Genomic DNA, 13,361 nt, shown 5'->3' on the forward strand with positions numbered 1-13,361 from the left:
AGACAGACAGAGACCCTTTATTTCTCTCCCTCCTCCCAGCTTTTGAAAGTATCTTGTCTCCTCATTGGTCATTTTGGTCAGGTGCCAGCGAGGTTACCTTTAGCTTCTTAACCCTTTACAGGTGAGAGGAGTTTTCCTCTGGCCAGGAGGGATTTTAAAGGGGTTTACCCTTCCCTTTATATTTATGACAGCCTCATTACTGTCACTCACTTAAAAGCTCTCTCTTTGTAGTTAATAAACTTGTATTGTTTTTTTATCTAATCCAGTGTGTTTACATTGACGTGTCTGGGAAATTCCATTTGGGGTGACAAGTCATGTGTATATTACTCTTTTTAAAGGAATAATGGACTTAATATAACTTGTATTGTCCAGGAGAGGGCTGGACAGTATAGGACACACCTTTCTGGGGTAAAATCTAAAACTGGGGGTATACTGGGGTCACCCTACAGTACAACGCAGGCTGGTGAGAGCCAGAGTGTAACCCAAGTGTGGCTGGCAGGCTGCAGTTTCTCTCTCTCTCTCTCACACACACACACAGGCTTGCATACTTGAGCAAGGCATTAAAAGGCAACCAGGTGGCAGAATGGAGTGACACAGCTGCTCATTAGTCGAGCTTCTACCCTGACATATCACAGACACTGATATATTTCAAGGCAGAAAAGGAGGCTTCATGATTATCTAATCTGATCTCTTGCACAACAGAGGCCAGAGAATCTAACCCAGTGATCGCCATGCACTAGGGGACTTGGTGACTTCAACCCATCAGCATGACCAATCCCCTTGCCTCTTACTCAATCTCCAGAGATCCGCGCTCTCTCCAAACGAGAGATTTTATGCATTTTAGTGATTGTGAATCACAGACAGATAAATACAATCCCTTCTTCCCTCTTGAAAACTTGAGGGTAGGTTATCATCTCCATTGTGTCTCAGAATTTCCTGTCCCACAGGAGGTGTGGAGGGGCCAGTCCTTCTCACGTGGTCTCTGGGAACTAGAGGGTCTGAACCTCCTGAGATTTAAGGCAGACTCTTCACTAGGGAATGTTGGAAGAAACGAATCCTCCCATCAGTTCAGCTGAACCAGTAGCAGCTGTAGTGTAGACAAGGTTCTGCCGGTTTCATTGCTTTTCATCTCCAAACTTGTGAAACTAGCTGGAAAAGAATCAAAGAAAAATCCAGAACAGAAGCAAAACCTGGACACTTTAGAGGCCCTACAATTTCTAATACCTGAGGGGACAGGAATCCTTATCCAGTGAGGTCACGGTCTCATAGTTCTCCTGCATGATGTCCCTGTAGAGGGCTCTCTGACCCAGGTCCAGCAGAGCACATTCTTCCTCAGTGAAATACACAGCCACCTCCTCAAAGGTCATCAATTCTGCTGCAGCCATGTCACTTCCCCATCCCCTGGGAGGATGGAACGATCTGGAGTGTAATGTGGATGTTGTTCTGCAGCCTGTCAGAGCGACAAGGGAAAAGAGGATGATTTCAGAAGGGGCGTTAGTCTATTTCACAACATGATCCCCCCGGATCTCTCCCTGCAGACTGAACATCTCATCACTGCGATGCTGGGAAAGTGTTTGGACACTTTAGTTACAGCATAGACCTGGTGCCTCCCACCAGGACACAAACAGTCACAATTTCTGAGGGACCCCTAGAAAAGAGCTGACTCAAAGGAGACTCTTTCAGGGATTCTAATGTTTCTGATGTTGACATTTCAGTCATCACTAGTAGCCTCCGAGTCAGCACCACTGACATGCACAGGGCAGGCTGCAGCTCAGAGCCTTTGTCTCAGGCACTCTCCAAACTCAGAGCAATGCATCTGCATCAGTCACACTCGGGTCACATTTTACAGATTTTCTTTGCCACTAGGACACCTAACGACCTGGTTGTGTGGGGTTTGTTGGGGGAGAGGGGTTATGAAAGCTGAGACACCTCTCCATGTTCCATCCCCAGCTAATGCTTTGCACACACACACCCGGGGGGATGTACCCCACATTTTTGAAAATACGGCTCCAGTGAAAACTTTTCTGCTCTCTAGTCTTCCAGTTGTTTCCCAAGAGACTCTGAATTCCTCACAAAGTAAATGTTTCGTTTCAAAAGCCAGTTATATTTGCTAAGTGACAGCCTCCTGGTCTGTCCCATAAAATCCAAGGCCTGGAGAGCCAGGACATGTAATGTCAAAGAGATCGTAAGTCCTACATCAGCACCGAAAGACTAGATTGCGGATGAGCACTGCCAGGGCACACCCTCGCCCGTGCAGACCCTAATCAGCAAATCTCTCCGCTTCTGTCTGATGTAAAGGGGGATGCAACGTTATCATCACATGTGAGAGGAGAATTGATCATTGTGCAGGCTGTAACTGTCAGCCCCACTTGGGCTGGGGACCCTAGACAACAATTTTCCCTCCCAAACCAGAAGTTCCTGCATTTCAAACTGGGGACTGGGCAGGCAGGGGAATAGAGGTGGGATTTTATATCACTGTTTTGATGATAAGGGAGAAAAGGGGTAAAATCCGAGGGGATTTTGGCTCATTCTTTGATAAATAACTAGAAAGTGCTAATTCCTCTCCCCTCATGGCAATGGGGAAGGGACCAGTGATTGGCTTTTATCTCAATATTTAATAACTGAAGAGAAAAGGGGAAAGATCTGTGGGGTTTTACATCTACATCTGATAACTGGAAAAACTGAGTCCTTATCTCCTACTAATTGTGTTGGACAGTGCATTTATCGTACAGCAAACACCATGTGGTACTTTATCTTTGCAACTGAATGGTTACTTAAAAGGCCAGGAAGTATAAAACTTAAAAGGAAGAGAGGGATGAGTTTTTGTGAGGTGAGCTTGTGATTACCATGTGGAGACGATCATGGAGCGGTGGTACTGTGGATGGGCTCTCTGAGGAACAGGTGTAAGTTGGAGATTTCTGCTTGAAGGTTGTGTGCTGACGTCTTAAAAACAAGGAAGGCACTGAGAAGTTATCCCTGATGCTGGTGGAGATAAGCACAGACCAACGACATTTTCTTTGCTACAATGTCATTTCTGATTTTTTAAAATTATATGAAGTTTGTGTTGGAGGTGGATCAGTGACTAAAGATTTTAAGCCAGAAGGACCATTACGGTCATCTAGCCTCCCTTCCTGTATAACGCAAGCCAGAGAATTTCAGAGCGCCGAGCTTCTGTTTGAGCTAAAGCACAGCTTTCAAAAACAGAGATATCAGTGATACCCAGCACTGTACATCCATAGCTCTCAAAGTGCTCAAAGTGTGGTATCATTATGCCCATTCTACACATGGGGAAACTGAGGCACAGAGCAGCAAAGGGACTCCACGGGGTTAGGGCACCACTCTCTCAAATTTAGTCCAGCTGCTGTCTCACCCACTGGGGGGCTGCAAACATACCCAACCCCAACGGACAGGAGTCACAGGAACAGCCGCTGTGGGGTGAGTGCAGGACAGGCTTACTCTGTAAATCCCCTGCACGCACGCACGCATGCAGGCACACACATGCACACATACACCCACCCACCAGGCACCGGACCCGTCCCACTTTAGCCATGTTGGGAAGTAAGGGAGCTGCTGAGGCTGGGCCCCCAATTTCAGACACCCTGTGCCGGATTTTCAGATGTGTTGAGCACCCACTACTCAAACGGAGGGAATGGGGTCTCAGCGGCTCTGGAACCGGACTCAATTCTGGCTCCTAAGAGCTGAGACACCCAAAATCTTTAAAAAACCTGGCGGACTTGCGAATGTCTATGCATGCCGGGATTGTCAGAGGTCCTAGGCTTCGGCCACTCCCATTGGCTCCTGAGGGAACGCCGGGTGCCCCCAGCTCTGAAAACCAGCTTTCCAGTCAGCTGCCTCCACCATCATCACTGGGCTTGCCATTGAAAGAACACTGCGGTGAGAGGGGCTCCATTCCCCTCAGTACAGATGCGCCACAATCAGCTCAGCAAGGAGCCTGTGTCTGGACTTACCCCAAGAAGAGACCCAAATCCCTAGGCCGTTTTGTGTCTGTGAGATGTGTCTGGAAGGGTCCAGGAATCGTCCTTTAACACTGTGCTCTTCTTAACTCCAGTCTCCTCAGGAGCCCCGGGCCCTGTCCTGTTGCTCTGCTGAAGGACTGACTCCTGCATGGGGCTTTAGTGCATTTTACATTGTGATTCGCCACAGCTTTCTTTGCTGCAGAGAGACCCTGAAGAGTCTGGGATATCAGAAAAACGCTGGGTCGCTTTATCACAGGGAGAACCCAACAGGACTAGCAGAGTGTCTGAACCAAACTCTGGAAAAGAGCAGGATCAAAGGAGCTGCTTTGGGGGCTCCCCCTGACACTGTCCCCAGGGCAGCGCATCCCCCCAGCAGCGCGGGGACTAGGCAGAGGCAGGAACTGGCTTTTCCTCTCCCTGCTCCTCCCCTTGTCCCAGGAAAGTCAATCTGCCCGGGGTGCTGCAGGGAATGGGGCTGGGCAGGGCAGGGACCCGGGAACCTCCTCCCCACTGATTGCTCCTGCTGCCCCTGCCAGTCTCTGCCCCTGTCTCCCTCCTGCCCCCTCCCCTCCCCTCGGGCTGGGAGACTCGGTCCCTGGCCCGGCCCGGGGCGGTCGCTCTCCCGGCGCTGGCTCGGCTCCTGCAGGCGCTCAGGGGGGCAGAGCCGGGGGGGGCGGGGAGTCGGCAGCAGCAGCTCCGGGACTCGCAGACCCCCGCCCCCCCGGGAGCAGAGCTGGGGCGAGGAGGGGCCGTTGATGCGGAGTCACTTTCCTGCCCGGCCCCAGCCCTTTCCCCGGGTCTCTCCCCTCACCTGCAGGCTCCGGCTCAGGGGCTGGTGTCGGCAGAGCCCGGGGCTGCCCAGGAGCTGGTTCCAGCCCCCGCAGAAAGCCCCCATCCAGGGTGCAGTGGCAGCAGCAACGCTGATGACAGCCTGACCCAGGAAGCTCAACACCGCACATGCTGAACAGCGAGACCGAGAGAGCAGCCTCCTCTCCCCGATCACTAAACAGAGCCCTCTGGTGGCCACAGCTGATGAACCCCCATAGAAACATGACACTGGGATCCAGCCAGTTCCTTCATAACGGAGAGAAAACTCCAGAGCGAATAAACCAGAGACAGAGCCGCAGAGAAACTTGCCCTGTAGGACCCCAGCCTCTTTTGCTGCAGAATATGGGAGGAGTGTCAGGAAGAGAAAGGATGGTCTCCTGGTTATGGAAGTTGACTGGAGAACTGGATTCTTTACCTGCCTCTGCCACAGTCCTGTGCAATGCTGGGCAAGTCACTTAAACCAAGCATGTCACAGCTGGCCATGAGGTGTGTGCCTCACTTTCTGGGTGCCCAACAGGAGACACGTGGGGCCAGATTTGCAGGGGGTGCTGAGCATTTACAATCACAACTGACCTACTGGAACTCTGCTCTGACTATGGAAAGTGCTAAGTGCTCTGGAACACTAGGCGCTGAGTGTCTCCAGCTGGGCACCCACAACCAGAGGACACTTCTGACCATTCTGGCCTTAACCACTCTGTACCTCAGTTTCCAGTCTGCAATCTGGAGATTATGATGCCATGTCCCCTGCCACAGGTGCTGTGAAGATAAATGTATTAATGTTTGTGAAGCACTCAGATATGTCATGGGAAACACCCAGGAGGAAATTAATAATTTTGTATTCAGTACAGGGTTTGGATTTGAATGATAATAAGTACATGATAATTAACAAATTGATTGTAAATCAATAATATAATATTATAATGAGAATAATCATTCATTCATTGGTGATCCCTGAATATTTTAATTATAATAACATATAATTATTCCCCATTAATCTCTGTGGGGTAGCACATAAGCCCATAAAGGTGCTGTAGCATCTTGATTGCCAGTGAACAGTCAGGTTTTTTCATTCACATAGGGGAAGGAACTGATCATAGTCATGCATAGTTGGGTAATGGGGTCTGTCACAAAGAGCACCCCTCATTTGCATGCCAGCCAATATATAAGAGGGCAGCAGGAGTGGCAGGGACTGAAGTGAGCTGAGCCATTCCAGAATGGAGCCATGGCAGGTGCCTAGGCAGAAAGAAGATAGCTCAGGCTCATTGGAGAAAATGGCCCCTACGCAGAAGGATGCACCCAAAGCCCAAGTGGAGGATGCTCCAGCCTCAGGAAGGGCAGCAGGAGACAACAGAGCCAGCAAGGAGCAGCCTGTTGAAGAAATGCTCCCACTCCCTGTATGTCTCCAGAATCCTGCACCAGGGCAAGGTGCACATGTCAGGCAAGGCCAGAAAACTGATGAAATCCTTTGTGAGTGACCTCTACAGCTGGGTGTCCACAGAGGCCGAGCAGCTGAGGCTGAAAAGCCAACTCCCCGCCATTGGGTCATCGCAGATCCAAGCCGCTCTGGAGCTGGTGATGCTGGAGCAGCTGGCCAAGCACTCCGCTGTTCCCATCTGCAGGCATTCCTCCTAGAGGCATGTCCTTCCCCTTCTCCCTGTGTGCCATCCTGGCTGGGAAAAAGAGTGAGAACAAGAGGGGAGAAGGGAGAGAGGAGCAAATCCCCGCCTGAGAGAGATCTTGTCACCTGTCCGCCTGGCTGCAGAGCTGACCTTGCCCTGAAACCTGCATAGCTGCTCCTTGCCCAGGGGACAACTTTGCACACAACAATTCCTCAGATAAGAGTGAGTTCAGAGGCTGAATTAAAGAAGAGAAACATTTCACTTGGGAAAACAAGATCCTGTATGGGAGAGAATTTTCCTCATTTAGAAGAAGAAACTAGTGTGATCCACTGAATCAGCCAGAAACTTTTGTGTGACATGAACAACAGGGGAAGGAGCAGAGAGATTTGAACTGGGTAGATTGTATGCAAAGTGCCATATCCTAATTCAAAGTATTTAACACCATGCAGTAGCAATACATCAGGCCATAAAGCAACAATATTTTGCTGTTGCATGTTTCATTTATCTCTGGGGTGAATTGTGCTTTGGTATTTCATTTAAAATGCTTGGGAATCAGAGTTGTGGGTTTCTGCTACCTTTTGTACTAGCTTTTCCTTGTAAAATAAAAAACCAATCATCCAGCAGCATGAGAGCTGAAACCTCCTAAAGGGCTTTTACCACAGAGACCTCTGACTGGCCTAATCAGGGAGTGTTAGGCTTTTAAAGCTCCAGCTCCTGAAGCTGTAGAAGCTGTTTCATAGAATATCAGGGTTGGAAGGGACCTCATCTACTCCAACCCCCTGCTCAAAGCAGGACTAATCCTCAATTTTTGCCCCAGATCCCTAAATGGCCCCCTCAAGGACTGAGCTCACAACTCTGGGTTTAGCAGGCCAATGCTCAACCACTGAGCTATCCCTCCCCCACATTAAATCCCTACAGATGTATTAAGATAGTTTAGAATTAGCTGACAAAAATGGAGGCTGTGGAGTGTCTGCAGATGGTCCTGAAGGGGGTGAGGGTGGGAAGCTGAATGGGGTAAGCCAGAATGACACCAACACCTGCCAAGCTACAGATCTGACCTTGCCACTAAGGTGCTGCAAAAGGCTGTACTGAACCTGTTCAATCACAGGCTTGTTTACCCAGCTCAGTTGCATCTCTCTCTCTCTCTCTCTCTCTCTCACACACACACACCCAGCTCAGTTGCATCTCTCTCTCTTTCTCACACACACACACACACACCCAGCTCAGTTGCATCTCTCACACACACACACACACACCTTTCCTTGATAAGTCCCTAAAGAGCTGTGCCAGCACCTCAGCCATCGTACAATTATTTTATTTTGATTTATAAAGTTTCCCTTCAGAGCTTTCTCAAACCACATACGCCTGCAGTTTAAAATCAAAAAGTACAAAACAGAAGGATACCCATCAACTACAAAAAGGTTCCTGCTACTGGATTAACTCAAGTACCTTTCCAACCATTTCCCCCTTCAAGTTTAATGGATTTTTCCTCTTTACACTGCAAGATACTTTTGTCTTCTTTAACGGTGCAAAATAATACTTGGGAGTCCAATCCTTCCAACACGCTCTAGAAAATATTCAAGAGGTCCCCAGGAGAAAGTCTTTTTTCTATTTATCTATTTTCTCCATACACATCTCTCTATCTGTCGGCTTAAACATTTCCATACTGACTATAATCATTGTATGTAAGAAAGCAGTATCAAACATCCAGCTGCATCAAGTATTTGTGTGCTCCCTCTGGCACGTCCAGATTCTGCAGAATCTAAGCTTTGATTTGTTAGGGGAAGGGAACATTCCAAACGCGAGGTAAGTCTGGTTCAGTGGTGTCTGCAGAAAGCCCTGCCCCCTTTCCTCTTGCGGTGGGGTTTAAGCTAAATCCCTATGGCACTGTACATGCCAGCCCAACTGTGTCATTGTTCGTTCTTGTAGCAGAGGGGATGGGGGGAAAAGGGAGTGATGGTTGCGTGAACTGCTGCAGCAGAGGACATGCTGAGGGAAGACAGGAGGAGAAATACAGAGACAGGGGAGGGACACCTGGAAAGAAGGGTGGGGAAGACACCCAAAGGGTGGGAAAAAGCAGCAGATTTTACCAGGAAGTGATGGCACAAGTGACTAATGGTGGTCATTAGAAGTATCAGGATTGGCTTTCAGAGATGCTGAGACTCCAATTGAGGGGAATGCAGCATCCTAACCCTGCCCATTCTCCCCCTGCTTTGAGCAGGGGGTTGGACTAGATGACCTCCTGAGGTCCCTTCCAACCCTGATATTCTATGATTCCTTATCCCCCAGTCTCCAGACACTCAATACCCCTAGCAGCCAGCTGCCCCCCTCTGCTTCCCATCACCTCCAATCCTGCCCTCTGGGTGCCTTGGGAAATCCCAGCCATAATGCCCTCCCCTAGTACTGCTCCTGAGGCTGGCGGCCTGGGGAAGCAGTTAAGGGGATGGGGGATCTTTCAGTCCAGGGAGATGGAGACATTCTCCCTCCCTGCACTGTCCTGGCAGGAGGCAGAGGAGCTTCGTGGCTTGGCAGCCAGGTCAGCAGCACTTAAAAGGGGCTGGCTGAGGTCTCCCCTGCCCTGCCTGGGGTTTGCCAGACCAGGCGTAAGCTGAGGGTCACTGATCAGTTTGGGGCTGGTTATGGCTGCCTCCTCACCCCACAGCTGGGCAGCCGGGTACTCTCGAGCCCAGTTCCACGCCCGCCCACTGGAATCAATGAATGTATGGTTCATTTCTGCCATCCAGTCAGGGGGCTCGGAGAGCATCTCTGCCTCATGGACCCTCTCATGCCTTGTGAGGCTGGAGAGCTGAGTGAAGCTTTTGCTGCACGTGGAGCATTTAAATGGTTTCAGGTCCGTGTGGGTGATCTGGTGCCTAGCCAGGATGGAGCGCTTGACAAAGCTCTTCCCACACTGGGTGCATTTATGGGGCTTCTCAGCTGTATGATGTTTGAGGTGCGCCTGGAGATTTGATCTCTGAGTGAAGTGTTTACCACACTCTTCACATGTGTAGGGCTTCCCCTCTGCATGGCTAATCTGGTGGAGGAGCAGCTCTGAGCTCTGAAGAAAGCATTTCCCACAATCCGGGCAGATGCTGGGTTTCTCATCTGCGTGGATTCTCTGGTGCTCAGAAAGAGCTGAGCTCACCCCGAAACTTTTCCCGCAGTCGGAGCACTGGTAGCATTTCTGCCCTGTGTGGATTCTCTGATGTGTGGCAAGGCCTCTGCTGTCCCTGAACCTTCTCCAGCGGTCAGGGCATTTGTAGAGCTTCTCGTCTGATGGGAATCTCTGATGTGCAAGAAGGGAGGAGCTTTCCAGCTCCTCCTCCTTTGCATGCACACGCTGGTGTCTAGCTAAATGGGACCTCACGCTGAAGCTCTTCCTGCAGTCCGGGCACTCATAAGGCCTCTCTCCCGTGTGGGTCCGGTGGTGCCTCGTGAGGTCTGAGTTGTTACTGAAGCATTTCCCGCAGTCCGGGCATTTATAGGGTTTCTCTCCTGTGTGGATTCTCCGATGGTGAATAAAATTTGAGCTCTCGCTGAAGCTTTTCCCACAGTCCAGGCACTTGTAGGGTCTCTCTCCCGTGTGCAGTCTCTGGTGGGTGATCAGGTGTGAGCTCACGCTGAAGCTCTTCCCACAGTCACTGCATTTGTAGGGCTTCTCTCCCGTGTGCAGCCTTTGGTGTCTAACAAGGGCTGATTTCTGGGTAAAACTTTTCTCACAGTCGGCGCATTTATTGGGCCTCTCTCTGGGGTGGATGGTCTGCTGAACACTAAGTTCTGAACTCTGTCTACAGCTCTTCCAAGACACAGTGTGTGTATCTCCATTTTCACCTCCTTTCCCTTCTCTCTGACAGGCCGAGAAGTCTTCTGGTTTCTCAAGTCCTTCTCCACAGCAAGTGGGTTTTCCCTCTCCCTTCCCTGGCTGGTTTTTCTGATGCTTCTCCAGCCTGCGCTGACTCTCACAGGCTTCTCCCTGCTCATGACTCTGGGAAACATCCCTTTCAGCTCTTCCCAATAACATCCCAGGCGGTTCCACTTGCTCGGGACCTTCCTGCTGAGGGGTCTCCTCCTTGTTCTCACTCACTGTCCCGTCACCTGCTGGGACAGAAAGAGAATCCGGACAGGAGTCATTCCCTGTGATGGGGAGACAGAGAACCTCAGAGAAGGGAACAAGAAGTGGGGGAACAAACTCAAATAGCAAATGGAGAGATTGGAACATCAGGAGATGAATCCCCTGGAGGAAATGGGGGAAAGGACAAGTTCCCACCCAAACACTCCAGCTGTCAGGCAGGGTGGATGGGAAGCTATGATGAGTGACATCTGCGATGAGGATACGACCCTTGTGGGGGACAGTCCTGGGGAAGGCAGAACTGGGGAAACACATGGGGTGTTGGTGGGAATCCCTCATTTTTACTTTACTCGCTGATGGCTACCAAGTTAGTTTAACCTCACCTGAAATCTCCCGTTCTTCACAGCCCTGGAGATCTGGGACCCATGGCTCTTCCCCTTGTTCCATCTGAGAGCTCACATTGGAGTTGTCAATGAGTAATCCTGCTCAGGAGAAAACACACAAACAACTGAGATCAGGGTTTATTCCATTTCCTTACAATAAAGTGTTACTTGGGGTTTTAACCCAGCCTTATTCCATGCTGAAGGGCATGGGATCCGAACGGATGGGAACCTGGTCACGGAGACCCTTTGTGCGAGACAGATGCCCTGTTGTTCCCCTTGTAGATTTTAAGGCCTGTGTCGCAGGGCAGAGGTATAACACCTTTGGATGCCCTGCTAAAGACCCAGCTTCCCCCTTCTTCCCTGAAGGGCGGCCGGGTACATAGGCCAAGACCCTTAGCCGGGAGCCCAGCTGCAGGCCCTAATGAGGGCAGGCTCAGTGTAATCTGCTGAGCCAAGTGGAACCAGCTGCGTTGCTGACTGGGAAGAAATATAAACCCAGGGAAGAGCTCAACTGGGGAGGCTAGCCAGCCAGGAAGATAGGAGCTCTGTCTCTGCTGGCTGACACAAGCCTCAAAGGCCAGGGGACCCAGTGAGGGGTCAGAGCAGGGACCAGTGTTGGGGGAATTGGGACTTTTCATAAATATAAAGGGAAGGGTAAACACCTTTAAAATCTCTCCTGGCCAGAGGAAAAACCCTTTCACCTGTAAAGGGTTAAGAAGCTAGGATAACCTCGCTGGCACCTGACCAAAATGACCAATGAGAAGACAAGATACTTTCAAAAGCTGGGGGGAGTGAGAAACAAAGCCTCTCTCACTCTGTGTGATACTTTTTCTGGGAACAGAGCAGGAATGGAGTCTTAGACCTTAGTAAGTAATCTAGATAAATATGTGTTTGATTCTGTTTAAATGGCTGAGAAAATAAGCTGTGCTGAATGGAATAGCTATTCCTATTCTTGTGTCTTTTTGTAACTTAAGGTTTTGCCTAGAGGGAGTCTCTGTTTTGAATCTGATTACCCTGTGAGGTAGTTACCATCCTGATTTTACAGAGGTGATTCCTTTACTTCTATTAAAATTCTTCTTTTAAGAATCTCATTGCTTTTTTTTTTTCATTGTTCTTGAGATCCAAGGGTTTGGGTCTGTGTTCACCTATGTAAATTGGTGAGGATTTTCATCAAGCCTTCCCCAGGAAAGGGGGTAAGGTTTGGGGAGGATTTTGGGGGGGGGGGGGGAAACGTTTCCAAGCGGGCTCTTTCCCGGTTACATATCTGTTAGACGCTTGGTGGTGGCAGCAATAGAGTCCAAGAACAAAAGGTAAAATAGTTTGTACCTTGGGGAAGTTTTAACCTAAGCTGGTAAAAATAAGCTTAGGAGGTTTTCATGCAGGTCCCCACATCTGTACCCTAGAGTTCAGAGTGGGGAAGGAACCTTGGCATGGTGGCAGAGGTGGGATTAACTTGAAATCATTTTGAGATCAATTTGAGATTTTTTTGAACCAGAAGCACAGATCTTAAAATGAATTTTTTTTTTCCCTTTGGGCTGCTGGAAAGCAGGTTTTAAGCTGAAAGCAGTTAGAAGGTTTTTTCTCTGCTTGGGGGCAGAACAGAGACAAAAGGGGATTGTCTTTCGTGAGCTGGAGTTTTCTCTACCAAAAGGCAGGGTAGTTAACCTCCTGCAGGGAAATTCACACTTCACAGACCTGGAGAAGTTTTTTTGTCCTAAGAGCAACTAGAGGGGTTTTCTGCCTATTTACCTGGAGACAAAGGTGTTAGGGTTTTTTTAAGGATTTTTCTGTAGGCTGACAATCACTATCGGAGAACATAGGTATCCAGACAGCACAGCAAAATTTTACGAGCCAAGCTTTTTTTTGTTTTTTGTTTTTTTTCTTTCTAACTCTCGGGTGTAAAGTTAGTTTAAAAACAGAGAGGTTAGGATAACAGACTGCACTGTTCAACAGAAGCTGGAATTAGCCAGATTTGAGGCTGAAGAAAGACAAAAGGAACATGAAAGACGGGTAGAACTCAAGACAGATGGAAGAGAAGGAAAAAGAGAGGACGCATGCACTGGAGATGGAGAAGGCAAAGGCTCAGCAGAATATACCAACAAACCCTAGCAATCTTTCTCCAGGTACCACTTCCCATCCCAGAAAGTTCCCCACCTACAAGGCAGGCGATGATACCGAGGCCTTCTTAGAAAACTTCGAAAGGGCCTGCCTTGGGTACAGCATCCCTACAGACCAATACATGGTAGAACTGAGGCCTCAGCTCAGTGGACCCTTAGCTGAGGTGGCGGCTGAAATGCCTAAGGAACACATGAACCAGTATGAACTGTTTAAAACCAAGGAGAGAGTCAGAATGGGGCAAACACCCGAGCATTCCCATCAGCGATTCAGAGCCCGAAGGTGGAAACCAGATGTGTCATTTACCCGACATGCCTACCACGTTGTGAAACATTGGGATGCCTGGATATCGGGAGCAAGTGTTAAATCT

The 13,361-nt window shown here is 49.4% G+C and overlaps 1 protein-coding gene across 1 annotated transcript in view; it reads right to left on the bottom strand.

The window, feature by feature from the left end:
* The window catches only part of LOC141999011 (uncharacterized), a 30,466-nt gene that overhangs the window by 7,181 nt on the left and 9,924 nt on the right, over window positions 1-13,361 (bottom strand). Inside the window, 3 exon segments of the mRNA XM_074972089.1 lie at window positions 1,225-1,450; window positions 9,080-10,522; window positions 10,877-10,975. Of these exon segments, the coding sequence (XP_074828190.1) occupies window positions 1,225-1,450; window positions 9,080-10,522; window positions 10,877-10,975 (1,768 nt within the window).

The sequence above is a fragment of the Natator depressus genome, chromosome 14 (genome assembly GCF_965152275.1).
Source record: "Natator depressus isolate rNatDep1 chromosome 14, rNatDep2.hap1, whole genome shotgun sequence".
Taxonomy (NCBI): Eukaryota; Metazoa; Chordata; order Testudines; family Cheloniidae; genus Natator; species Natator depressus.